The sequence below is a fragment of the Symphalangus syndactylus genome, chromosome 14 (genome assembly GCF_028878055.3).
Source record: "Symphalangus syndactylus isolate Jambi chromosome 14, NHGRI_mSymSyn1-v2.1_pri, whole genome shotgun sequence".
NCBI classification, from domain to species: domain Eukaryota; kingdom Metazoa; phylum Chordata; class Mammalia; order Primates; family Hylobatidae; genus Symphalangus; species Symphalangus syndactylus.
Genome location: NC_072436.2, coordinates 55,763,524 through 55,790,892, shown reverse-complemented (window position 1 = coordinate 55,790,892; position 27,369 = coordinate 55,763,524). Strand labels below are relative to the sequence as shown.

Genomic DNA, 27,369 nt, shown 5'->3' with positions numbered 1-27,369 from the left:
CAGGTGATCCACCTGCCTCGGCTTCCCAAACTGTCAGGATTACAGGTGTGAGCCACCCTGCCTGGTCTATGTAATTTTTTTTTTTCTTTAAGACAGAGTCTTGCTCTGTCACCTGGGCTGGAGTGCAGTGTCGTGATCTCGGCTCACCACAACCTCTGCCTCCCGGGTTCAAGTGATTCTCCTGCCTCAGCCTCCTGAGTAGCTGGGATTACAGGCATGCACCACCACACCCGGCTAATTTTGTATTTTTAGAAGAGACGGGGTTTCTCCATGTTGGTCAGGCTGGTCTTGAACTCCTAACCTCAGGTGATCCACCCACCTCGGCCCCCCAAAGTTACAGGCATGAGCCACTGCGCCTGGCCCCCATTTCTAAATCAATCTTACATTTCTAAAATTTTGTCACTTAAAAATGTTATAGGCTGGGTGCAGTGGCTCACGCCTGTAATCCCAACACTTTGGGAGGCCAAGGTGGGTGGATCGCTTAAGGCCAGGAGTTCGGGACCAGACCGGCTAACATGGTGAAAGCCCATCTCTACTAAAAATACAAAAATTAGCCAGGTTTGGTGGCACACACCTGTAGTCCCAGATACTAGGGAGGCTGAGACAGGAGAATTGCTCGAACCCGGGAGGTAGAGGTTGCAGTGAGCCGAGGTCTCGTCACTGGACTCCAGCCTGGGCGAGAGTGAGACTCCGTCTCAAAAAAAAAAAAAAAAAAAAAAAAATTAGGTAAAATACAAATGAGGTTGAAAGAGAATAAAGAGCGGAGTGTGAGGCAGAGCCAGGATGGCCGATGGAAGGGCTGCAGCTTGCAAGCATGAGATGAGGTGCGCAGTTCTCTGGAATCAGATGGTACACCACACAAGGACGTATGCCTTGTGTGTTCCTATGCAGCTCAGTTCAACTGGGTGTGCTTTTGTGTTCACCTAGTGCTTCCCACAGACAAAATTACACATAAATTCATGTTATGCTCAGAGCATGCTAGCAGGACTGCCCCTCCGCCAAGGGCGCTGACTTGACCCTCTCCTCAACCTCAACCCTAGACCTCAGGCCTGCTTCTGTCCCTCCTGATTTCTACTGTCTGCTAAGCTCTAGCACTGCTCCCTCCAAAGTGATCCTTCTTTAAAGGGAAAGGATATGGGTCAGTATATCAAGCCAGGAAAGTGGATATAGGTGGTTTACTTTCAGTTGCCAAGCAGGTCACCTGGAAAGGGCTCGTAGTCTAGGCAAACTGTGTCAGCCACTATCTACCAAGAATGAACAAGCCCTGCCACTTCCACCTCCCAACTCTCAGAGTAAAATTCTTTTCGACTTTGTGATCAGAAAGAAATGATAAGTCCAATATGCAAGATTTTTCCACCACCATTTGTCCAAAGACAAACTTTTTTTTGTACCAATCTTTATTTATTCACACATTTGATAAAAATGTCACAGTTAGGAGTGAAATCATTACAATGACATGAGTAACTGTACAGACAGACCCCAAGTGCAGAATCAAATTGCCCTAAGTCAGAACATGGAGCAACTGCAACTCCTTCGCACTTGTGCATGTGTGTGCGCTCGCAGACACACACACACACATTCTCTCTCTCTCTTATGCACACATCCATCCACATCCCAACAATTGCAGGTGCTAAGTTTGGACATAACCCAGGGACTCTTCCCTGACTTCTGTCAGGTCCTGGGAAGAAGAGAGAAGTAATAAATGAAAAGCAGCTGGGACTGCTCGATGCATCTCTCTTCTCTTCCAACAATGACACAGAGAAGGCAAGACATACACTGGGGCAGCTACTTCCTTGGCACAAAAATGAACAGGCAACAAGAAGGTCAAGGAAGTGTTTAAGTTAGTCTCAGGTCTAAACCACTTTTCAACATCACAAAACAGTAGCAAGCAGGGAAAAAAAAAAGAAAAAAAAAAAAAACTCTGGCCCTCAAGACTCCAAAAAAAGGGAAGGAGGAGGATTTAAAACTTGATCCCTATTATTCTAACAAATTGCAGCATGACCATAAGCAAAACCAGCTCGGTCAAACTGACAGCATCGGACTGTGACCTTATCTGAACAGTGTAGTTCACTTCTATTTTGGCTCTGAAGAGAGGAAGAAAAACTTTTTAGAGGAACATAATGGTAACATAAACCAAATCTCCACTGTATTAGTATTTGAGGCAAGATTACATCTATGCATTCACACAGCTTGTCTGTAGATCTGAGAGCTCCAAGAGAGTGGCCCAGCCCCCAATCCTCTGCCTTTAGCCTTCTGAAAAGAACAAGTCAAACCTGAAATATGAAAAATAATACCTGAATCAAAATGGTGTTTTCTATACAATGGGACTAGGGTAGAATGCTGCTCAATTCCTCAACTCCTGTTTGACACAAAAGTTAAAAAATTTTTAAACTAAATTTAAATGTGATGTTTTGAGCATCAAAAAGCTACTATCTAAAAGGATGTCTCCCAGTGTTCTTGGTAAATGGGGAAGGTTAGGAAGGAGGCAACGATCCAATGAATATAGAAGAACTGGCCGATTCACAGGAAACTTGCTTTGGATAAGGTGAATCAATGGGTGATATTGTGCAGGCAGGGAGGGAAATTTCTTCGTACAAATTCATGTCCCTGGCCAGGCATGGCACAGGAGTTCAAGACCAGCCTGGGAAACAGTGAAACTCCATCTCTACTTAAAAAAAAAATAATAATAATAATAATAACTTCATGTCCCTAGAGATAAAAGCAAGGTGCGGACAAGGCACTTAACACAGCCAAGTATTGTTCACATCCATTCACATCATGATTGTTACCAAGAGCACTCCCAGTAGCCCCTCATTTGAGAGACTCAACCGGCCAACTATACTTTCCAGGTGGACCTGGAGAACTGAAGGAAATCCAAAGCGCTGCACAATCGATGGTGGGATTTGGAATGTCAGCAGAGGAAACTACTCAGAGAAGCAAATGGAGGTCATCCCCTTCTGGCCTGAGGCGAGAGGTTTGTTCTAGATTAGCTCAGTGAGATATCGAATTTCAAAATAGTTGGCCTGAGTATATGACAACACTCCCACAAATGTAGCCTTCTTCTGTTTTGATAAGAGCAATAAGGGCTCTGAATGAAATGGGACATCAGTTTTTGAATTATCTTGCACTGGAAGTTATAGCACATGCCTTCTAATACATGTGGCATGTCCCCCTTCTGTAGCAGAGTAATAAAGGACTGAGACAGGGCTAGAAGCACCTGTCCCTTCTTATCCCAAAGCCTGTCAAGCATACTCAATCCGAGCAGGGCCACAGCTGCCCTCGTTCTTTCGCTCAGAGGACTGGCTGGTGGCCTTGGCTTCGCTAGTCATTTCCAGAGGCTTAGCTGAGATGTAGTCCTTTACTTTAATCTCCATATTCTTGGCTTTCAGAGTGGCCATGTGCAGCTTCTCCAGGAAATCTGGCATGCCTGTCAGGAGACGAGAATCAGGTTAAGCTGACATACAAACCAACAGTAGGCTCAAAATTAGAAAACCCTATTTCTTTGATGGTAGTTCTTCCTTATAAAGATCACAACCTGACTGATAGCCTGTGAATAACAGCTGCCTCCCAGAATGTGTTCCCAAAGCATGGGTTTTGAAAACTCTGTCTCAGAAAAAAAAAAGAAGAACCAGAAGAGACATTTTATTTCCCTATTAGGAAATAGAGAAAAACAAAATGCTCAACCCAGGTTCCAGGCCCTGTATACTTGCCCTTACTTACCACTGGAAACCATCCAACTAACACAGTAGCGAGGAAACACCGTTTGGGGATTGTCACTGTATGTCAGTAAGTAGTCAAAGCCATTCTGGAAAAGAAAAACAGCAAAAATGAAGATCCCTGAATCACCCAGCACAACCTCCACATCCAGTACCATAGAGTAACTATGATCTGATTCTGGAGCAGAGTGTCATTTCTTTTTTCACCCTGTGCAGAAAAGAGTTAACACTGAAGGCCTGAGAGACTACTATCCATAGAAAGATCTCCTTGCAATGTTGACCCTTGGCCAACTTGGCTCCCAGTCAACAGTTAGCTGATATGGGTGGCTCCCTGTGCATAGACTATGCAAACAACGTGGTTTATGCTGAACACAGGCTTTGCTTTGCGGGGTTTGGAATTCTGGTATGTGCTAAGCAGACGGTACTAAGTGACCAGCTCCCAATAAAAATGTGGGGTGTTAGGCCAGGCATGGTGGCTCATGCCTACAATCCCAGCCAGCACTTTGGGAGGCCGAGGCAGGCAGATCACCTGAGGTCAAGAGTTCAAGACAAGCCCGGCCAACATGGTGAAACCCCGTCTCTACCAAAAATACAAAAATTAGCTGGCCATGGTGGCAGACACCTGTAGTCCCAGCTACTCGGGAGGCTGAGGCACAAGAATTGCTTGAACCCGGGAGGCAGAGGTTGCAGTGAGCCAAGATCGAGCCACTGCATTCCAGCCTGGGCAACAGAGCAAGACTCCGTCTCAAAAAAAAAAAAAAAAAAAAAAAAATTGGGTGTTGGCTGGGCATGGTGGCTCATGCCTTATAATCCCAGCACTTTGGGAGCCCAAGGCAGGCAGATTACTTGAGGACCGGAGTGCGAGACCAGCCTGGCCAACATGGTGAAATCCCATCTCTACTAAAAGTTAAAAAATTAGCTGGGCGTGGTGGTACACGCCTGTAATCCCAGTTACTTGGGAGTCTGAGGCAGGAGAATCATTTGAACCGGGAGGCAGAGGTTGCAGTGAGCACAGATTGAGCCACTGTACTCCAGCCTGGGTGACAGAGCAAGACCTTTTTTTTTTTTTTTTTTTTTTTTGAGGCGGAGTTTTGTTCTTGTTGCCCAGGCTGGAGTGCAATGGCGCAATCTCAGCTCACCACAACCTCCGCCTCCTGAGTTCAAGCGATGGTCCTGCCTCAGCCTCCCGAGTAGCTCAGATTACAGGCATGCGCCACCATGCCCAGCTAATTTTGTATTTTTAGTAGAAATGGGGCTTCTCCATCTTGGTCAGGATGGTCTCGAACTCCCGACCTCAAGTGATCCACCCACCTTGGCCTCCCAAAGTGCTGGGATTACAAGCGTGAGCCACTGCGCCCAGCCAAGACTCGTCTTTAAAAAACACTTTGGGCCAGGTATGGTGGCTCAGATCTGTAATCCCAGCACTTTGGGAAGCTGAGGCAGGTGGATCACCTGAGGTCAGGAGTTCCGAGACCACCCTGGCCAACGTGGCAAAACCCTGTCTCTACTAAAAATACAAAGAAAAAACTAGCCGGGTGTGGTGGCACACACCTGTAATCCCAGCTACTCGGGAGGCTGAGGCAGGAGAACTGCTTGAACCCAGGAGGCGGAGGTTGCAGTGAGCCAAGATCACGCCATTGCACTCCAGCCTGGGCAACAAGAGCGAAACTCATCTCAGGAAAACAAAACAAAACAAAAACAAAAAAACAAAAAAAACACTTTGGGTGTTTTTTTTTCTTTTGAGACAAGGTCTCACTCTGTTGCACAGTCTGGAGTGCAGTGATGCAATCTCGGCTCAGCACAGCCTCCATCTCCTGGGCTCAAGCAATCATCCCACCTCAACCTCCTGTGTAGCAGGGACTACAGGCATGCACTACCACCACAGCTAATTTTTTATTTTTTTGTAGAGACTGGGTCTTCCCTGTGTTGCCCAGGCTGATCTCAAACTCCTTGGCTAAAGAGATCCTCCTGCCTCAGCCTCCCAAAGTGCTGGGATTACAGGCATGAGCCACCGCGCTCAGCCAGAGTGTTAAATTTCTAATGGCCTTCCTAAACAGAAACATTGCACACATATTGCTGCTGCATTTCATTGCTGGGGAAGGAAGCTTCACATGGACTCCTCCAGACTCCTGTGCCTTTTTCTCTTATGATCCAGCTGTATATCTTTACTCTGACACTGTCATAAATCTTAGCTGAGGGCTGGGCACGGTGGCTCATGCCTGTAATCCCAGCACTCAGAACGGCCGAGGCGGGTGGATCACTTGAGGTCAGGAGTTCGAGACCAGCCTGGCCAACATGGTGAAGCCCTGCCTCTAATAAAAATACAAAAATGAGCTGGGTGTGGTGGTGCACATCTGTAATCCCAGCTACTTGGGAGGCTGAAGCAGGAGAACTGCTTGAACCTGGCAGGCAGAGGTTGCAAATGAGCCGAGATCGTACCACTGCACTCCAGCCTGCGCAAAAGAACGAGACTCCGTCTCAAAAAAAAAAAAAAAAAAAAAAATCAATATTTTGTACACGGTATGCACATCCTGAAGACAAAAAGACCACAAAATTTTATTCTTCGTATTATTGGTGATCTTATTGTATTGTTATTCTGAGGCTGTGTATTTCAACAAATTAGTAGTTAGTTGTGTTAGGGTTCCTGGGAATTGAGTTCTACAGTACAGGGAATGAAAAGATACAAGATAGAAATAAAAACTCCATAGTCTTGAATTTGAATTAAAAGTATTAGTATATACTTAGGATTTATTTTATCTTAAAAATAAACATACCAATAAAATGTATTACTTGGTTCTATCTTCTGAAAAGGCCTACAAACAATAAACGACCCAATAGCTATGAATATTCTTAGCAGCCAAATTGTGGTATTTAAATGCCATTTTCCACTGAAAGGAACCAGGACTCCCTAAAGAAAAGTTAATTTCCAGGTGTAAAACTAAAAATATACAAGATGAACCTACAACATCTTGTAACACCAGAAAGCAAGATAGCTTCTGGGGTCATGTCAAAGGGGCTTGAGCCAACACAGCTCCCAGTGACCAAAACTGGGATCAATTTGAGCATCAATAAAGATAATATATTTAAAAACTAAGTACATTTAATTCTGTCTTTTTTTTTTTTTTTTTTTTTTTGAGACTAGTCTCACTCTGTCGCCCACACTGGGTGGCTCACTGTAACCTCTGCCTCCCAGGTTCAAGCCATTCTCTCCTGCCTCAGCCTCCCAAGTGGCTGGGATTACAGACACGTGCCACAACGCCTGGATAATTTCTGTACTTTATAGAGACAGGGTTTCACCATGTTGGCCAGGCTGGTCTCAAAATCCTGACCTCAAGTAATCTACATGCCTCGGCCTCCCAAAGTGCTGGGATTACAGGCATGAGCCACTGCGCCTGGCTTTTTTATTTTTTTTTTGAGAAGGGTCTCAAACTGTTGCCCAGGCTGGCATGCAGTGGCACAAACACGGCTTAATGCAGCCTTGACCTCCTGGACTCAAGTGATTCTCTCAACCTCAGCTTCCCAAGCAGCTGGGACTACAGGCACATATCACCATGCCTGGCTAATTTTTATTTTTTGTAGAGATCGGGTCTCTCCATGTTGCCCGGCCCAGAGATGTTTTACAAATTCCTTATTTGGGCTGGGCACGGTGGCTCACGCCTCTAATCCCAGCATTTTGGGAGGCTGAGGTGGAAGGATTGCTTGAGTCCAGGAGTTCAAAACCAGCCTGTGCAGCATGGTGAGACCCCATCTCTACAAAAAATACAAAAAATTAGCCGGACACGGTGGCACACGCCTATAATCCCAGCTACTCAGGAAGCTGAGGCAGGAGGATCACCTGAGCCCAAGAAGTCGAGGCTGCAGTTAAGTTCTGATTGCACCACTGCACATTAGCCTGGGTAACAGTGGGAAACCCTGTTTCCAAAAAAAACCCCAAAATCCTTATTTGAGATAAATACTGAAATATATAATAGAAGAACTGTGTTCTCCTACAGTAAAGCTAGAATTTGCTTCAAAATAATCAGGGGAGTGAAAAAGGAAATGGGAAAGGGTATAGATAAAACAATTTTGGCCGGGCGCGGTGGCTCACGCTTGTAATCCCAGCACTTTGGGAGGCCGAGGCGGGCGGATCACGAGGTCAGGAGATCCAGACCACGGTGAAACCCCGTCTCTACTAAAAATACAAAAAAATTAGCCGGGCGTAGTGGCGGGCGCCTGTAGTCCCAGCTACTCAGAGAGGCTGAGGCAGGAGAATGGCGTGAACCCGGGAGGCGGAGCTTGCAGTGAGCCGAGATCGCGCCACTGCACTCCAGTCTGGGCGACAGAGTGACATTCCGTCTCAAAAAAAAAAAAAAACAATTTTGGCCATGAGTTGATAACTGGAGCTGGAGACGGATACATAGGGTTCATTATACTCTTCTACTTCTGTATCTTTTGTATGTATTTCAAATTTTCCATGATAAAAATCCCCTACCTTGGCTCAAAGATCTAATTCCCATTTGGCAAATCCAAACTCAGCTACATCATTTTCGAGTACCCTGTGTACACAGTCAATGCAATTTATCACTTCTCCCTAACCTCTACTTTCCTTTCTAAGCATGTGAGTCTCTCAGTGCATACCTGGCTCATTCCTATCTTTGTCTTTGCTTGAATCATGTCTTCTAACCCCAGTGCCCTTCCTGCTTTCCTCTCTCTATCCAGTGTACTTTTTTTTTGTTTTTTTATAAGGACCAACTCAAGTCCTTGAGGTGGTATAAATAAAACAACTTGATGAGAATAAGAAAACCACACTAAAGAACACTGTCCATATAGCCCTAAATCAAACACAAGCAATAGGGAGAAACAAAGCCATTATAAGGTGAAGTGGAACTAAAACCAGCAGCCACATGCTAGCATCAATATCTATACTCTCAATGGAGATTTAGCTTAAAAACATCAAAAATAAACACAAAACACCTCATTAGGCTGAAATAAATATTCTTTTCAAAGAAAGGTCACAGAATTTTAAAGAAGGCAGACAGCATGAGTCCAACCTTCCCATTTCTCTGGCAAGGAAGCAGAAATCCAGAAAAGTTTCCATCCAGTGCTCTGCCCACTGTGGTAAAACGCTGACAGAAGGTACTCACTCTAGTTCCTGAAGAATGCTACTGATACAGGCTAATGCATCAGTGGCTATGATTCTTTTAACTGTCTCTCAGATAAGAGGGAACCAATGGATTGCCACTACTTTGTCCTTGGGGATCTTCCAGGTACATCACCTACATCAGGAGTTCCCAAAAAATGGTTCCCCCACCAGTAGCATCAGACTCCCCTGAGAACTGTTCCTGGGCCACACCCCCTCCTCCCTAGTTCAGGTAAGACATCCCTTGAGAAAGTTCCACAGCCATGACATATTATCTCTTGGATGAGGTAAAACTCACCTCATCAAATGACTTGTGGGGACGGATAACCATTTGGGATTCATATGATCTGACCCTGACGAATTCTGGAGACTCTGGCACACTCGGATGCTCCACAGCACTGGTAAGGAGGAAAGGAGAAGCAAACTCTTAGTAATGTCTATATATAAAACAACAGGAGAGCTAAGTTAAGGGGAAGGCCTAAAAAGCTGGCTCTGATATTTTTAAATACACAAAACAAAGGAGTCACTAAGATGAATAAATACAAACTAAGTTCTAAAAATGAAGTGAAGGCCAGACGTGGTGGCTCATGCCTGTAATCCCAACACTGGGAAGCCAAGACAGGAAGATCACTTGAGGCCAGGAGTCCAGGACCAGCCTGGACCACACTGTGAAACCCTGCGTCTACAATAAACAAATGAATTAATTAAAAATGAAGTGAGTTCCTTTGGTAATTTACGGCTCACTAGGCTGTGGGTCAAAAACAACAGCACTTCTTTTAATTCCCAACATTAAAGAACCCAAAAAAACAGTTTAACTAAAAGCTTGTATCTCTCCATTCTTCCTAGACAGTCAGAGTCCCTCATCTTCTAGCTGGATGGAAGGGGCACTGTCTGCAGGGAAGCCTGTGGGAGACTCATAGGGCACTAAGAACATGCAAACTCAGGTACATAGGAATGAAGGCCACAGCTAAAGGAACTCGACAACAGCCACAGGCAGCCATACATACCGCGACACCAACACCATCATGTTGTTTTCCTGATCCACACTATACCGGCGAACATAGACATAATCCCGTGAGTACATTGGATACTAAAGAAATGGAGGGGCAGGATTAGTGTTCTGCATCACACAAACCTGGACAGAAATAAAATCAGAAGTAAAAATACTCACAGGAAAATGGGTTACCCAGTGAAGAACCTCGGAACCACTAACCACGTCCCTCTCAATCACCTCCAGCTTGATCACCAGGGCATCCCATTTTTTTCTATACTCTGTGTCCAGCTGCAGAAAGAGAAAAGACCATGAATACCCAAGAAGACCCAAAACAAAAATGCAGAAAGCTTTCCAGATGCTTTGTTCTCTGATCCAAGAACCTTATTACAAGGAGAGTGTAATCTGACCGTTGCCAGAGTGTGAGAGACATGACTGTGTTTACTACAGAGATTCTTTCAAAATCACCTTATACAGGCTAATGTCATTTCACTGAATGTGAATCTTCAGAAGACAAACCAAGGAAAAGTGTAACAAAATATTTTAATAGACACATCTGGGGAAAAATAATATATAGTGATATGAATGTGTAAGGGTAAGACAATTCTAAAAAGATTTAAACAACAAAAAGTCCAAAAGCGTTAAGTAGACACCTCACACAAAAAAATTCAAGTAGCATATTTTTTAAAATTTCTGGCATCACTAGTAACTGAAGATTTTCAAGTTAAGACAGATATACCATATACATAAAACCAACAAAAATTCACTACAAATTAACAAGATCCAGTACCTCAGGGAAAGTGCACTTGCATGTTAGAGTGAGTGTTATAACCAACGAAGTAGTTATCGGAAGTCGGCAAAACAAATGAAAAATCCAGAAAGAAAAAATTTTTCTTCTAGAACTCTGGGCGATCCCACCTCCCTGTTTCATTTTTTAAAACATCTTCCCCTACAAGGAGGAAAGCAGTCTTTGAACAGATACTCTTCATCTTTATGAAATAAACGTTGGGCCAACACAGTGACTCACACCTGTAATCCAGGCACTTTGGGAGGCCAAGGCAGGAGGATCACTTGAGCCCAGGGAGTTCAAGACCAGCCTAGGAGACATGGGGAGACCCTGTCTCTAAGAAAAAAAAAATTTAATTAGCCAAGTGTGGTGGCGCATGCCTGTAGGCCTGGAAGCTAAGGTGGGAGGATCACTTGAGTCCAGGAAACGAAGGCTGCAGCAAGACATGATTACACCACTGCACTCCAGCCTGAGTGACACAGCAGGACCCTGCCTCAGGGACAGGAAAGAAAAAAAAAAGCCTCCACTATGGAAATGTTCTTGATTTGAGGTTAAAGAGATGTGATAAAGAGATGTGACAACTAAATATAATCCTATCTGTACTGAAGTGGAAAATGCTATAAAGGACATTGATAAAACTGATAAATACAAACAGAAGACTACATGAAAGTGTTGCATCAGTGTTAAATTTACTAATTTCAATAATGGTATCATGATTAGTTAAGAAATATGGCATATGGCTAGTTTTAGGAAATACACACTGGAAGAATTTAGGAACAAAGGGCTATGATGTATGTAACTTACTCTCAAGTTGTTTGGGGAAAAAAACAATAAAGCCTCATAAAATACATTAAAAGTATCCATACCCATTCCTCTATCTGATATTACCAACAGTCCTGTGGGAGGGTAAAACTGATCTCATCCCCATGGGACAGATAAAGAAATTCTAAGTCAAATGTTTACCTAAATGCTATACAATGTGGATGACAGGTAGATAGATGGATGTACTTAAGCCAATGTCACCTGAGTCAGATAAATGATTCATGTAGACAATAGCAAATGATATGCTAGGAGGCTCCAAATCTGGAGAGAAAAATTAACTCACCTGAACATTGAAGAACTGCCGAGGTGTCACATCTGTGTAGGTTCCAAAAACTAGAATGAAAAGAAAGAATAAGGGATGCTGGCCATACTCCAGTCACTCGCCTTGTTTCTTTCACCTAGCAGCGTCTCAGTTCTAAAGTACTAAGAGATCTTAAAGGCAGGTTCAGAAACTAGAAGTCTTAGTGGGGCAACAAAGAAAGACAAAGAGGATGTAAGCAAAGACAACACTGAGACATTTATCATCTGGGAGAAGAAAAACAATAAACAAAAAACTACAGCAAATTTTCAGAGAAACAACCAGAACAGTTTAGAGAAGTATGAAGAACAGAAATCCCATGCACCTGGGCAACTATAGAACCCAAAAGATAGCCACACTGGGCTCACCTCGGTACTGGTAAAGGTGGGTGCCTGTAATTGGGCGCCGCCACAGCTTAAAGTGTTTCTTATCCATCACCATTTCCCAAGGTTGCTCTTTGCCCTCTGAATCTTCATTCCCTTCTGTTTGGGCTTTTGGTTCTGGAGGGTGGTGCTGGACTCCAGAGCTCTGAAACATATTTGACATTTCTTCCAACCGCTTCATCTCATTAATAGATCTGTAAAGGGGAAAAAGAGCCGTGGTGAGGTGGTTAGTCAGCCCTGTGAAATGAAGTGTCCACACAAAGGTCTGTGCAAGAAGGTTATACAGTAAACCACAGTATGTAGTATATAAACAGGACACAGTATAGTGAATAAAAACTGAGTTCCTGAGTTTGAATCTTAGTCCAATGCTCACTAACTAGAATATTATGTAACCAGTTCCTATTTCTAAATCTATAAAATGGAAATAATAATAGTACCTACCTCGAGGTTGGCTATAAAGATTACAAAGTGTCCAGTGCTGCAGGGCGTGGTGGCTCACGACGGTAATCTCAACACTTTGGGAGGCAGAGGAGGGTGGATCACGAGGTCAGGAGCTCGAAACTAGCCTGACCAACATGGTGAAACCCCATCTCTACTAAAAATACAAAAATTAGCTGGGCATGGTGGCGCACACCTGTAATCCCAGCTACTCAGGAGGCTGAGGCAGGAGAATGGCTTGAACCTGGGAGGCAGAGGTTGCAGTGAGCCAAGATCATGCCACTGCACTCTAGCCTGGGCGACAGAATGAGACTCTGTCTCAAAAAAAAAAAAAAAGAAAAAAAACTGTTAAGTGCTTAATATCTATGGCCAGGCACAGAGGCTCACTCCTGTAGTCCCAGCACTTTGGGAGGCCAAGGCAGGAGGACTCCTTGAGGCCAGGTTCAAGACTAACCCGGGAAATACTGTGAGACCCTATCTCTAAGAAAAAATTTAAAAAATTAGCCAGGCATAGTGGCACATGCCTGTACTCCAAGCTATAGGCTGAGATGGGAAGATCACTTGAGCCCAGGAGTTGGAGGCTGTAGTGAGCTACAATTCTGCCACTGTACTCCAGCCTGGACGATACAGTAAGACTCTGTCTCTTTTTGTTTGTTTTTTTGAAACAGAGTCTCACTCTGTCACCCAGGCTGGAAGAGAGTGCCATGATCTGGGCTCACTGCAACTTCTGCCTCCCGGGTTCAAGTGTTTCTCCTGCCTCAGCCTCCCCAGTAGCTGGGACTACAGGCACGCGCTATCACGCCTGGCTGATTTTTTGTATTTTTAGTAGAGACAGGGTTTCACCGTGTTACCCAGGATGGTCTCATCTCCTGACCTCATGATCTGCCCGCCTCGGCCTCCCAAAGTGATGGGACTACAGGCATGAACCACCGCGCCCAACTACACTGTCTCTTAAAAAATAAAATAGGCTAGGCGCGGTGGCTCACGCCTGTAATCCCAACACTTTGGGAGGCTGGGGCAGGCGATCACCTGAGGTCGGGAGTTTGAGACTAGCCTAACCAACGTGGAGAAACCCTGTCTCTACTAAAAACACAAAATTAGCTGGGCATGGTGGCACATACCTGTAATCCCAGCTACTCGGGAGACTGAGGCAGGAGACGCGCTTGAACACGGGAGGCGGAGGTTGCAGTGAGCCAAGATTGTGTCATTGCACTCTAGCCTGGGCAACAACAGCGAAATTCCCTCTCAAAATAAAATAAAATAAAATAAAATAAAATAAAATAAAGCCAAGCACAATGGCTCACACCTGTAATCCCAGACTTTGGGAGGCCGAGGTGGGCGGATCACCTGAGGTCAGGAGTTTGAGACCAGCCTGGGAAACATGGTGAAACTCCATCTCTACTAAAAATACAAAAATTAGCTGGGCATGGTGGTGGGTGCCTGTAATCCCAACTACTCGGAAGGCTGAAGCAGAAGAATCACTTGAACCCAGGAAGCTGAGGGTGCAGTGAGCCAAGATCACACCATTGCACTCCAGCCTGGGCGACAGAGTGAGACTCCATCTCTAAAATAAATAAAAAATAAAATACAGTGTTTGTTATCTGGCACGTAAATAGCCCTCAAATGTTAATTATGAAGGTTTATGGTTTTAAAATGTCAATTGATATCTTTTGTCCGTTTTTTATTGGGTTGTCTTATTATAAGTATATATATTTTTCCCCTTTGTTTTTAAATTGATAAATTCACATACCATAAGATTCATTCTTTTACAGTGTACAATTCTGTACTTGTTAGTATATTCACAAGGTTGTGCAACCATCACCCCTAATTCCAGAACATTTTTCACCCCCAAAAGAAACCTCTATCTATCATTAGTCACTTCTCATTCCTGCCTCCCCCCAGTCCTAGGCAGCCACTAATCTACTTTCTGTCTCTATGGAGTTGCCAGTTCTGGACATTTCAAGTAAATGGAATCATATGATATGCAGCTTTTGTGTCTAGCTTCTTTCACTTAGCATACTTTCAAGTTCAACCATGCTGTACTTTATTCCTTTTTATAGCTGAATAATATTCCACTGTATGGATAGATCCCATTTTGTTTATCCATTCATCAAATAAAATTTGTTTCCACTTTCTGGCTACTGTAATACTGCTGGCCGGACGTAGTGAGTCCTGCCTATAATCCTAGCACTTCGGGAGGCCAAGGTGGGTGGATCACTCTGAGGTCAAGAGTTCGAGACCCAGCCTGGGCAACATGGCAAAACCCCGTCTCTACTAAAAATACAAAAATTAGCCAAGTGTGATGGCAGGAGCCTGGAATCCTAGCTACTTGGGAGGCTGAGGCAGGAGAATCGCTTGAACCCAGGAGGCAGAGGTTGCAGTAAGCCAAGATTGCACCACTTCACTCCAGCCTGGGCGAAAAGACAAAACTGTCTCAAAGAAAAAAAAAAAAAAAAAAAAAAGAATACTGCTATGGACATTTGTGTACAAATCTTCATACAGACATGTTTTTCAATTCCCTTGGGTAGATTCCTAGGAGCAGATTTGCTGGGTCATGGTAATTATGCTTAACTTTTTAAGCAACTGCCAAAATGTTTTCCAAACAATTGCACTATTTTATATTCACATCAGCAATGTCTGAGGATTCCAACTGCTCCACATCCTTGGTTCCAATTGCCCCACTTGTTATTGCCCATCTTTTTTATTCCAGCCAACTTGGTGAGTGTGAAATGGTATCTCATTGCGTCTTGACTGGTATTTCCCTAACCTTTTCAAGTGCTTATACTATTCTTGATAGTATCCTTTGATGCATAAAAGTTTTTAATTTTGATGTTTAATTTTTCTTTGCTTGTTTTTGGTGTTATAGCTAAGAAACCATTGCCTAATCCAAGGTCATAAGAACTTATGCTTATATTTTCTTCTAAGAGTTTTATAATTTTAGCTTACACTAGGTCTTTACCCCATTTTGAGTTAATGTTTGCGTATGATAATGAGGTAGGAGTCTAAACTCATTCTTTTGCATCTGCTTCTCCAGGTGACCCAGTGTCATTTGTCGAAAAGACTATCCCTTCTCCAGTGAACTATCCTGGCATCCTTGTTGAAAACTGACCACAAATGTAAAAGTTTATTTCTAGACTCTCAATTTTATTCTAACAATCTAGATGTCTATCCTTATGCCAGTACCACAGTGTCATTACTGTAGCTTTGTAATAATTTTTGAAATTGGGAACAGTGAGTCCTCCAAACTTTGTTCTCTTTTTTCAAGACTGTTTTGGCTATTCTGAGTTCCTTTCATTTCCATAAAACTATCAGAAGTGGCTTGCCAATTTCTGCAAAACTGCCTAGGATTTTGATAAAGACTACACTGAATTTGTAGATCACTTTAAGTGGTATTGCCATCTTAGCAATATTGTGTTCTAATCTAATCCATGAACACGGGATGTCTTTCCATTTATTTATGTCTTTTTAAATTTATTCCAATGATGTTTTGTTGTTTTTAGTGTTACAGTTTTAGTTGTACACTTGTTAAATTTATTCCTATGTATTTATTCCTTTTGATGCTACTGTAAATGAAACTGTCAATTTTATTTTCAGATTGTTCATTGTTAGTGTACATAAACATGACTTCCGTGTATTGATCTTGTATCCTGCAAACTTGATGAACTCATTTATCAGCTCTAATAGCTTTCTGTAGATTCCTTACTATTTTCTATATATAAGATCATGTCAGATGCAAACAGAAATAGTTTTATTTCTTCCTTTCCAATGTAAATTACTTTCATTTCCTTATGTTGCCTAATTTCATTGGTTATGACCTCCAGTACAATGTTGAACAGAAGTGGTGAGAGCAGAATCCTCATCTTGTTCCTGATCTTAGGAGAAAAGCAGTAAGTCTTTTGCCATTAACTACACTGTTAGCTATGTTTTTTGTAGATGCCTTTTATCAGCTGCAAGAAATCTCCTTCTATTCCCAGTCTGCTGAGTGTTTTCTTTTTTAATCACAAAAGGAGGTTAGAATTTGTCAAATACTTTTTGTGTTTATTCAGATGATCACGTAGTTTTTGTCCTTTTTTCTATTAATATGGTGTAATAAATTGATTTTTGTATGAAGAACCAACCTTGCGTTCCTTAGATAAATCCTACTTTTCATGGCATATAATCCATTTCATATATTGCTGAGTTCAGTTTGTTAGTATTTTGTTCAGGACTGCGAAAGTTGTGTGGTTTTTTTGTTTGTTCTGAGCCCAGGCTAGAGTGCAGTGGCATAATCACAGCTCACTACAGCCTTAACTCCCCGAGCTCAGGTGATTCTCCCACTTCAGCTTCCCAAGTAGCTGGGACTACAGACAAGCACCACCACATGCAGCTAATTTGTTTTCTGTATTTTTAGTAGAGATGGGGTTGCACCATGTTGCCTAGGCTGGTGTTGAACTCCTGGGCTCAAGTGATCCACTAGCCTGGGCCTCCCAAAGTGCTGGGATTACAGGCGGGACTCACCGGCTGCAAAAAGTTTTAAAACATGAAAAACACCACCACATATTGTACTATGTATCACTATTGCATCATTCAGGGGTATATACATATGTATAAAAACATAAGGAATTATAAACAATAAATTGGGATAATGGTGACATCTTGGAGAAAAATAAGAATACAACTGGAAAAACGTACAGAGGAAGCCTAAGTATACTTGTAATATCTTATTTCTTAAAATAGCTGTACTTGCAACACTCGTGTTACTATTTAAACCTTTTTTATATATCTGAAACATTTTATAATAATAATTTTTTAAAACTTGGCTTGTATTTTTCCCATAACCTCTTTTTTTTTTGAGACAAAGTCTCACTATGTCACCAAAACTGGCCTCAAATTCCTGGGCTTAAGAGATCCTTTCACTTCAGCCTCCCAAGTAGCTGGCACAATAGGCGTGTGCTACCATACCCAGCTTCTCCGTGCCCCCCCCCCACCTCACCCCACCCTCTGCAACCTTTAACGAAAGGTTACAGATAAGAAACAAAAATTGCTGGCTGGCTGTCTTATACACTCTATTGCAATTCAAGACTGCAGAAGACCCAAATTACTGCTACCCTGTCTGAAATGCCTTTTCACCCTTCCAGCTTCAAAAAATCACAAGGGTAACTGCTAGGCAGAGTTAACCATATACACCGATTTTTATTCCTTTACACAGGCATATTACACTATAATTAATCTATCTTTATATCTGCTTTCCTTACTAAACTATAAATTCCTTAATAGCCCAGATTCAGTCTTTTTCATATTTGTAGTTCCAGCTCCTAGCATGTCCTGGTAAACATTACATGTCCTGGTAAACATTACATGAATAAATTTAGTAAATCAAAAAATAATAAAATGAAAATAGGCCTCAGTAATCCAAATTTTTATTAAAAGATTGCATTAAGGCCTGGGGCAGTGGTTCACGCCTATAATCCTCAGCATTTTGGGAGGCTAAGGTGAGCAGATCACTTGAGCCCAGGACTTCAAGACCAGCCTGGGCAACATGCAAAACTCCACCTCTACAAAAAAAAAAAAAAAAAAAAAATCACAACAATTAGCTGGGTGTAGTGGCATGCAACCGTAGTCCCAGCTACTGAGGAGGCTGAGGTGGGAGAATCACCTGAGCCCAGGAGGTTGGGGCTGTAGTGAGCCAAAACCACGCCACTGCACTCCAGCCCGGCAACAGAGTAAGGCTCTTAAAAAAAAAAAAAAAAATTGGCCAGGTGCAATGGCTCACGCCTGTAATCCCAGCACTACAAAAAAAATTAGCCAGGCATGGTGGCCTGCACCTGTAATCCTAGCTACTCAGCAGGCTGAGGCACGAGAATCTGTTGAACCCGGGAGGTGGAGGTTGCAGTGACTTGAGATTGTGCCACTGCACTCCAGCCTGGGTGAGAGTGAAATTGTCTCAAAAATATATATATATTGCATTAACATATTGCTGCAAAAGCCAAAAATTCACAGTGGCAATCCAAGATTAAAAGTTTAGAGCAATTCAAAATAATGGCAAGTCTAAAGATTTGTGTTCTAGTCCTGGCTCTACAGACAACCCGCTGTGTGATCTTATTTTATTTTACCTTTAAAGTCATTTTACCTTTAAAGTGAGGACGTTATTTCTTGAAGTCCTATTAGTTCCAAAATTGAATTTGCTGAATTTTAAGCTTTGGACTTAAATGAAAATATTTATATAGGGGAACATTTGTCATTTTGACTGCCTGAAATCCCTTTCTATTTGGAGAGAACCCAAATAGGTGAATGCAGCCCCCCTCCCGCCCACTAGCAGTTGAAGCACAGCTCCTAATTTAAGTGAGGTTAGAGACTTCTAGAAGGGGCTTTGAATCTTGAAGATAACACAAAGGCACAGGATCTTGAGGGAGCTGAGAGTCCAGGGGTACAACCAATCTGGGGGAAAGAATGCCAGCAACACTGCCCTAAGTAGATTATTCCTGTTGCAGGTCTTGGTCAACCTGTACTCTGGCCTTGTCAATATTGAGTGACCTAACACCCTTTTGATTAATTCCTTTTTGGCTTAAATTAACCAAGACCAGTTTCTTTGTTACAACCAAGATCCCTGACCAGCTGCAAAACCATAGAGAAACAGAGAAGGAACCTTAGGGTAGGCATTTGGATGTTGCAGAAGAGAAAGCAAAAGCAAAACCATAGCTAGATTTGCTGAGAACAATCAGGCACCATAGGGCATCGATTACAGCATTTTTGAGGACTATAAAGCATCCTTCAACAATAACTAAGCACAACTCTTGAGTGTCATTCTTTTAAAAAAAATTTTTTCATTGCCCAAGCTGGCCTCGAATTCCTGGGCTCAAGTGATCCTCCAGCCTCCCAAGTACAGGCACGTGCCACAACACCTGGCCCGAATATCATTCTTGCCACATAATAAAGGGGATCATATTTCCACTGGTGGAATGCTAAAACATCAGAGGCTCATTAAAGAATTACATAGTTAATAAAGTTTTAAGAAAATTATTAACTATAGGCAACATTTTTTCATGACCTTCTAAGAATCAAGGTGGTTCAGAGCATCTGACCCACTGCTTAATCAAGCTCTCCTATATAATTAAAGGTTACTAGGTGGCTTTGACTAAAATTATGAAAAGGGACGGAAATGTCTTGTGGAGACACAGTATGAATGCTAGAGCAAGACTGCTTCACGAAAATGTAAATGATCAAGTTATTTTGTCCCAAGGTTTGAAGGGTCTGAACTTCTAAATGTTGACATGACAAGACCCAATTAACATACAGGAGCACAAAGTCACTCACTATCATGTATGTGGAGAAAAGGAAAACCTCTCCTGATACATCTCTTTAGCCTGCTGTGCCAAATCTTGTTTGGATGGGATGGGTGGCTAAACCTTCACATCTTAAGAGGCTTAAGAGAGGACAGAAGGACAAAAGAGATTATTCCCAAAATAGTAAAATCAGCAGATTAGAAAAAGGATCAGGAAAAGAGAGACCATGGCTTCCTTTCTCCAAAACGAAAATCATTTCAATATCTGAAAAAGGCTGGACTGAAAGCTATAGAAACTGAAGGCAAACAAACCATGAAAACAAAGTAAGTGAAACAACATTTGGTTCATCTAGGGGTCCTGCCCTCAGCATGGAGCTTGGTGTAAGGCTCCAAAATTACTTAAATGAAACCATCCCTACAATTAGGAATTTCAGTCAGACAACAGCCTCACTTCACATAATCCTGCTCCTCTTCAAATTCCAAGTTATTGTCAAAGGCAGGGTCTACTGATACAGCACACACCTAGAAATAAAAGACATAGCAGTCAGGCGCAGTGGCTTATGCCTGTAATCCCAGCACTTTGGGAGGCCAAGGCAGGCGGATCACTTGAGATCAAGGGTTGGAAATCAGCCTGGCCAACATGGTGAAACCTTCTCTTCTAAAAATAAACACACAAAATTAGCTGGGCATGGTGGGGCACGCCTGTAGTCCCAGCTACTTGAGAGGCTGAGGCAGCAGAACTGCTTGAAACCAGGAGGTGGATGCTTCAGTGAGCTGAGATCATGCCGCTGCACTCCAGCCTAGGCAACAGAGCAAGACTCCATACCCGCCCCCCCCTTCCAAAAAAAAGACATAGGGCTAGGCGCCTGGCTCTCAGCACTTTGGAAGGCCAAGGTGCGAGGATTGCTTGAGGTCAGGAGTTCGAGACCAGCCTGGCCAACATGGTGAAACCCCGTCTCCACTAAAAATACAAAAAGTAAACAGGCGTGGTGGCACCCCCGCTGTAGACCCAGCTACTGGCAAGGCTGAGGCACGAGAATAGGTGGAAGCAGGGAGGCGGAGGCTGCGGTGAGGCGAGATCACACCACTGCACTCCAGCCTGGGCAACAGAGTGAGATTATGTCTTAAGAAAAAAAAGAAAGAGTCTGGGCACTGTGTCTCACGCCTGTAATCCCAACTTTTTGGGAGGCCGAGGAAGGTGGATCACGAGGTCAAGAGCTGGAGACCAGCCTGTCCAACATGGTGAAACCCCATCTCTACTAAAGATACAAAAAATTAGCCAGGTGTGGTGGCAAGCACCTGTAATCCAGCTACTCAGGAGGCTGAGGCCGGAGAATCGCTTGAACCTGGGAGGCAGAGGTTGCAGTGAGCCGAGATCATGCCAACGCACTCCAGCCTGGGTGACATGGCGAGACTCTGTCCCGGAAGGGGGCAGGAGGGGAGGGGAGGCGAGGACAGGACAGGACATCAATTAGCTCACTGCAGTTCTGGGGCAACTAGTTAATGGTAAAATAATGAAGACAACCTCAAAAAATTGAGGTCTAATTTTATGTAGCTCTGAAGATCTAACAACGGGTTTAAGGGTTTACCAGTAAGATACCCTGAAGTGACAATGGCCCAAAAAAAAAAAAAAAGTTCCTTTAAGGCAAAAGGACTTTATGCGGATCATTTATCTAGTCAATAACACACTGAAGTTTAACATATCCTGAATGCCCTGAAAGACAGAGAAGAGAAAATGGCCAATTTTCTTTATGCAACTTTAATGGCACTTATTTACTCAAATTTCTGGAGCAATGAACTGTAACTTTTAAAAAACTATGAGGAGGTTAATGGAACATTTTCCCCTAGCCTTTCATTTCTTAACATCCTTCCTCTCTTTGTTCCTGTAACTTTTCTTTTTTAACTGTTCCAAAGCAATGAAAAACATGACTACTGTATTTTTCCATTAGATTCACCCTGGAATCACAGAATGCCAGCTAGCACCAAAAACAGCAATCCCAAGATTTTTTTGTTGTTTAATTTAAGACAACTGGGTACTAGAGCAAGTATTAAAAGATCTGATTTCTACATCTGGCCACAGTAGCCAGTCAAAATCACTTCTCAAATTTTCTTGCTGTTGCTTGATTAATAAGACGCTATTTGGTAAGATGTTCTTAAGCACAAAAGACGAGAAGATAAGTTATGCTTTGTCATTCTGAAAAGGACTCAAATAACATAAGGAAAACATGCCACTTTAAGGCACACATTCAAAAAGACACCCTGCACATTCCACCTGCTTAACCAAAACAGCAATGTTAGAATTAGTTTGTGCCAGGACAAGTTGGTACAGAATCAGCACAGATGAGCCAAAGGCTGTGATTTAGGGGCCATGTGACAATCATGCTCTTTTTCCATTAACAATGAAAGAAATGCACTTGAGACACACTCCAACTGTGCTCCATTATGGAAGCTACCCAAAAATCCTCTCACTAGAACAATATCCAAGATGTTCTAATCTAGCTATGACAACCTCAGCAGTGCCTACTTTCAAGCAAATAGAATACTTAAACACAAAGCAAATGAGTTAATCTGTACCCAGAATATTTTAATAAAATATAAACATGACAAGCTATCAAAACAAAGACCTAAGGAACCACTGTGCAACCAAGATGTAGTTGTTGAATAGCATATTTGCCTTCCTATCACATTAAAAAATATTTTAAAAAGAAAAAAATCCTCAACATGAACAACATGATCAAATTTTAATTATATGAAAAACCAAATTCAAGCATGAACCAAACAATGAAATGTTAAATGAGGGCCTTTACTATAACAACCCTAAGGAGGGTCAAAGTGCAGCTTGAAAGTGTTCTGGAGTTCATCTGAACTCCTGAAATTCCAAAGCTGGTTAACTCAGAGCAGTCCCTCTTGAGGAGCTGGATTAGAACCAAGAGTATTTCAATTGCCTCCAGGTTTCAGGGACAGTCTGACCAGAGGCTCAGTCATGAACTGGTCTGATCTCTCTGCCATGGTAAATACTGACTAACTCAAATGCTTACTATGTTCATTTCCTATCTTTTTTCCCCACTAACTCTGTTTAGCACTGCTAAACAGAGGCTCCAGGATCTATTAATGTCATCCATAAAAATGCATAAAATAAGCCAAAGAGTGTCATCTACTATGTAAGCCCCAACACTATTCAACTCGCACCCCCCAACTCTCCTTTCCTCTCTTTTGTACCCAGTAGCCCTTTTTCTGGTCTTTCTCCTCTTTCCCCAACAATTCCAACTGGAGATTTTCCTCTCAAACTTAACTGTGGAACAAGGATATTTCATCATCAAAACTGAAAATTCAAAGTTAATGATAATTTTTCAACTTAAAAGTGGAACACGGGTATTTCATCATCAAAAATGAAAATTAAAAGTTAATGATAATTTTTCAACTTAAAAGTTTTCTTACTATTCTTTTATTTCCCACGCCCAAGAGACTTTGATTATAACCAATGGCCAAGTAGCAAAAGAATACTAATAGGAACTAGGCAAAATACCTATCACGCTTTGATAGCTTAAATTTTTTTGTGAATAAGGTTGTTTGTGGTTATGATTTTAAGTTGCATTTATAAAAGTTATCTTTCCTGCTAGGAAAAGTATTCCCAGTTCTTAAGATAGACTTACATTTACCCACAATTCATAGTGTGGCACAAATAGCTGCCTGGCATCTGGGTGTTACACCTCCCACACAGGCCATGGTATAAACTTTATTGGGGTATTTCCATTTTTAACCTAACAAAAAACGTGGAATAACAGGTTGTTTCCCTGTGGAGGAAACATCAAGAATAAACAAGCTGGTGTGGAATCTGCGGAGGGAGGGGATTGTCTCCGGTTCCCGAAATCACGGCAAAGTACTTTCTGTGCAGGGAGGGCACAGTTTAAGAATATCTGTTGCAAAGAAAATACAAACACAAGGTAAACCAAAAACCAAAGCAAAATTTTCCCATGACATTACCTGGAAACTACAGTCTCAGAACTACAGATTAACAAAAGTAATCAGTGGTACTGGGTTTTTCAGTTTTGATGACCACAGCATGACTTCATAGTCTAATGGGACACTATTCTCAAAGTTCTAGTTAACGTCGCAAAAATCTGACCTAATTCTTACAGGTTCAAATGTCTGGGCTGCTGGTTTGTGTAACCTGGACAAAATCCCTTCCAGGCTCTCAATTCCGCCACGAGTCACGATGACAGAGGGCTCTCCCGGCTTTTCTCACAGGCCTGAGTCCCATCTGGATTGAAGTCATTTTGCAAATAGCAGCCCACCACCCTCAGGCCAAATTTAAAATTTGTTTTGAATTTGCACCTTTCTGGTTGTGTTAAAGATTACAGATTACGTGAACAATGGCCTCCATGCCTTCGATATCTAATTGATTTCTACAGTGTTGTTTCTTTACTGTCTTGCTCGCCCCACTCAGTCTCCCTCCTACACACCAGCCTACACACTTTCAGTTCTATTTTATAACCCGACAAATGCAAATTGACACATAGAGGCAAATAACAACGCGGTTTGCTGAAGCAGGTTCAACCGACTGCATCGCCAATTAAAAGACCACCGGGTAAACAAGGGCCACCGACCACACGGCAGGCCCCAGGGTTCACAAGTCCCCCCACCCCGCGGCCCAGAAAGAGCTCGCCGCAGCGCCCACCTCTGCAACTCCTCCTCCTGGATCCTCTCCTCGTCCCAAACGAAGACGCCGGCGAACGCCGCCATCAAGGCAGAGGCATGGCCAGGACGGCCGTGCAGCCGGCGCCAGAGGCGGCCGAGGAGGACGCGGCGTGAGCTCTCGGAGTAGAGGCGGCCGTAGAGCTGCGCGATCTGCTGCGCGCGCCGCACGCGCAGGCCCGTGACGAAGCGGCACTGATTGGCCAGAAGCGCCAGCAGGCCCCCGCCCCGCGTCCCCGCCAGCCAGGCGGCCAGCAGCCTCCGCGGGAACATGCCGCCTCCCGCAGGGCCCGCCGCGAGCCTCCGGGGCCCAAGGAGCCAGTCCGAGGCGGCGCAGGCGGTGGTCCGCAGCGTCCCCCTAACTGGCCGGCCACGAACCCGTCTCACGGTCCTGCGGCCAGGAGCCGCCGCTCATCTCTCTCTGCAGCCACCGCTGAGGAAGAGTCCCCTCTGAGGGGAGAGTCGGTCATGGCAGCAGACGCCGGGATGGCTCCGCGACCGCTACACCAGGCACTCCTTGGCCCGGGCAGCAGACCAGTCAGCCCTCTGCCTCCTGGGCGACCTCCGGCGGGCGGCCGGGGCCGGGATGCAGGGCACGCGGACAGAAACGAGACAGACAGCTCAGGCCGGGCAGCACGCAGGCTCCCGCGCCTTCCGCTACTGCCGCACGCGCCGCCCGCGCGCACCCTACCCTTTCTCCGCCACCTAGGCCCTGATTGGGCGCGACCTGGGCTCCTGGGTGCTCATTGGCGCCGCCAAGTGCTCGTCACCGCCCCCTCCCGCCCCTTCATGCTAGCGCGGAGGCCGCCTGCTAGCAAGGTAGGTGGCCTGGCGGCGAGAGCCGTCAAGGGCGCCTTGGAGAGTGACCCCCGGACCCCGCTGTCGCCGCCGCCATCTTCCGGCCGTCCCGTCCCAGCCCCGCCCCGCGGAGAAACCCGGCCAGGTTCCTGTTAGAATCCTGCCAGGTGTTAACTTGTTTGAGTCGGGCACGCTCGCCCCCTTCTTTATTAGAGTGCAGGGTAGGGGCGGGGCTCCGCAAGTCTCTGCAGGGGCTGGGGGCTCCCAGTGATAACCGCCATTGCAGAATTACAACTGAGATAGTGAAAGAGATCTGACCTAACCAACTCCATCTTGCTTCTATCCTTGTTCATTCCTGAGCTTAGGCGAACTAATTTTGGGAGGAACTTAGTTTATAGTTTAAAACAAAGAGGATAACAGCCCTTTCCCAAAACAAATCTTCTTATCTGGAAACTAGACTGCCTTTGTAGGACTAATAAGTTAGCCATAAGATTAGAAATTATGGTTTAGGAGTCATGCAGCTGGAGGCTACAAGATCATGATCCTCCCTAGACTGCTCTTAAGAACAGTGCTTGAGATACTTTGCTGACCCCACACTTGATGGATCCTGGCACCAGCCAGATGGATAAACTAGCTCATCTGACCTTGTGGCCCCCCCACCCAGGAACCAACTCAGTGCAAGAGGACAGCTTCAATTCCCTATTATTTCATCTCGACCCAACCAGTCAACACTCTGGACTCGCTGGTCTTCCCCCCCGCACCAAATTATCCTTAAAAACTCTGATCCCGGAATGCTAAGGGAGACTGATTTGAGTAATGTTGAAACAAACTCCAGTCTCATAGTGGGCTCTGCGTGAATTACTCTTTATTGCAGTTCCCCTGTCTTGATAAATCAGCTGTGTCTAGGCAGTGAACAAGGTGAACCCATTGTACGGTTACAAATGTGAGGGTTCGTCTGGGATACCCCTTGTGGTTACCTGTCCTTGGTTCGGTAGCCCCCTCTCTGGTGACAGATCCAGAGGCCAGCCTAAGTGGCCACATAGTTCTCTTGGACTAGGGGCTGACTCTGGCACCATCTCTGCCAGTGGGGCACTGCTAGCCCAATGTGCATGGACTTAATTGCAATGGATAAATAGTCCTGGGGAGACATCCCATAACTGTAGCCCTGTCACAGGGTGTCTGTAGCTCCATGGCGGGGCGCTGTAGCCAGGTCATGGAGTGTCTGTAGCTACAGTCCCATCATGGGGTGTCAGGTTGGTGAGTATCCTAGGTGCTGCCAGTGCCTCCTTCCTTCTCCAGACTGGTTCTGTAGCCACATGGTGGGGTGTCTGTAGCTCCACCATGGGGTATCTGTCTCAGTTTGGCTCCTGGGTCATCTCAGTTGGCTCTCCCTAAGTAGGAAGAGTCTTGGTTTGGGAGACTTCTCACTCAGGAATATTTCAGGGAGATTTGTCAGATGGAGAATAGGAGGATAGTTTGGAAGGGGTACTCTCGGAGTTCTTGGTTAGGGACCTTAATTTGGAAGGCCTTCTGTCTGTCTTGTCTTTGTGCGTGTGTTTCTATATATGGAGGGGATCTCTGAAGGAATTGCTGACGGAAGTCCAGCAGGCCTAACTTGGAGAACACTCCTTATTTATCTAGTCACATTCAGTGAGCCCTGAAAGAAGTTTAACAGGCCTGATTCGGAGTGACTGCTCAGAGACCACCCATTGAATTCACGATTCAATGACCCACCGTGCCTGGCCCTAAAATGATTTTTTCTTAGAAAAAAGAGCTCTAGGCCAGACGCGGTGGCTCACACCTGTAATCCCAGCACTTTGGGAGGCCGAGGCGGGCGGATCACAAGGTCAGGAGATCCAGACCATCCTGGCTAACACGGTGAAACCTTGTCTCTACTAATAATACCAAAAATTGGCTGAGCGTGGTGGTGGGCACCTGTAGTCCCAGCTACTTGGGAGGCTGAGGCAGGAGAATGACGTGAACCCGGGAGGTGGAGCTTGCAGCAGTGAGCTGAGATGGCACTACTGCACTCCAGCCTGGGCGACAGAGCGAGACTGTCTC

General features: G+C 44.2%; 1 protein-coding gene across 1 annotated transcript; it reads right to left on the bottom strand.

Moving 5' to 3' along the window:
- Positions 1 to 1,379: 1,379 nt before the first annotated feature.
- On the bottom strand, positions 1,380 to 25,419 carry STARD7 (StAR related lipid transfer domain containing 7). The gene is made up of 8 exons (XM_055241313.2): positions 24,494 to 25,419; positions 12,102 to 12,310; positions 11,719 to 11,768; positions 10,007 to 10,117; positions 9,843 to 9,925; positions 9,134 to 9,233; positions 3,721 to 3,805; positions 1,380 to 3,427 (listed from the first exon to the last, which is right to left on the bottom strand). Exons 1-8 carry the CDS (start codon positions 24,781 to 24,783, stop codon positions 3,243 to 3,245), a joined length of 1,113 nt encoding a protein of 370 aa, XP_055097288.1. The 5' UTR covers positions 24,784 to 25,419; the 3' UTR covers positions 1,380 to 3,242.
- Between the last annotated feature and the right edge of the window lie 1,950 nt (positions 25,420 to 27,369).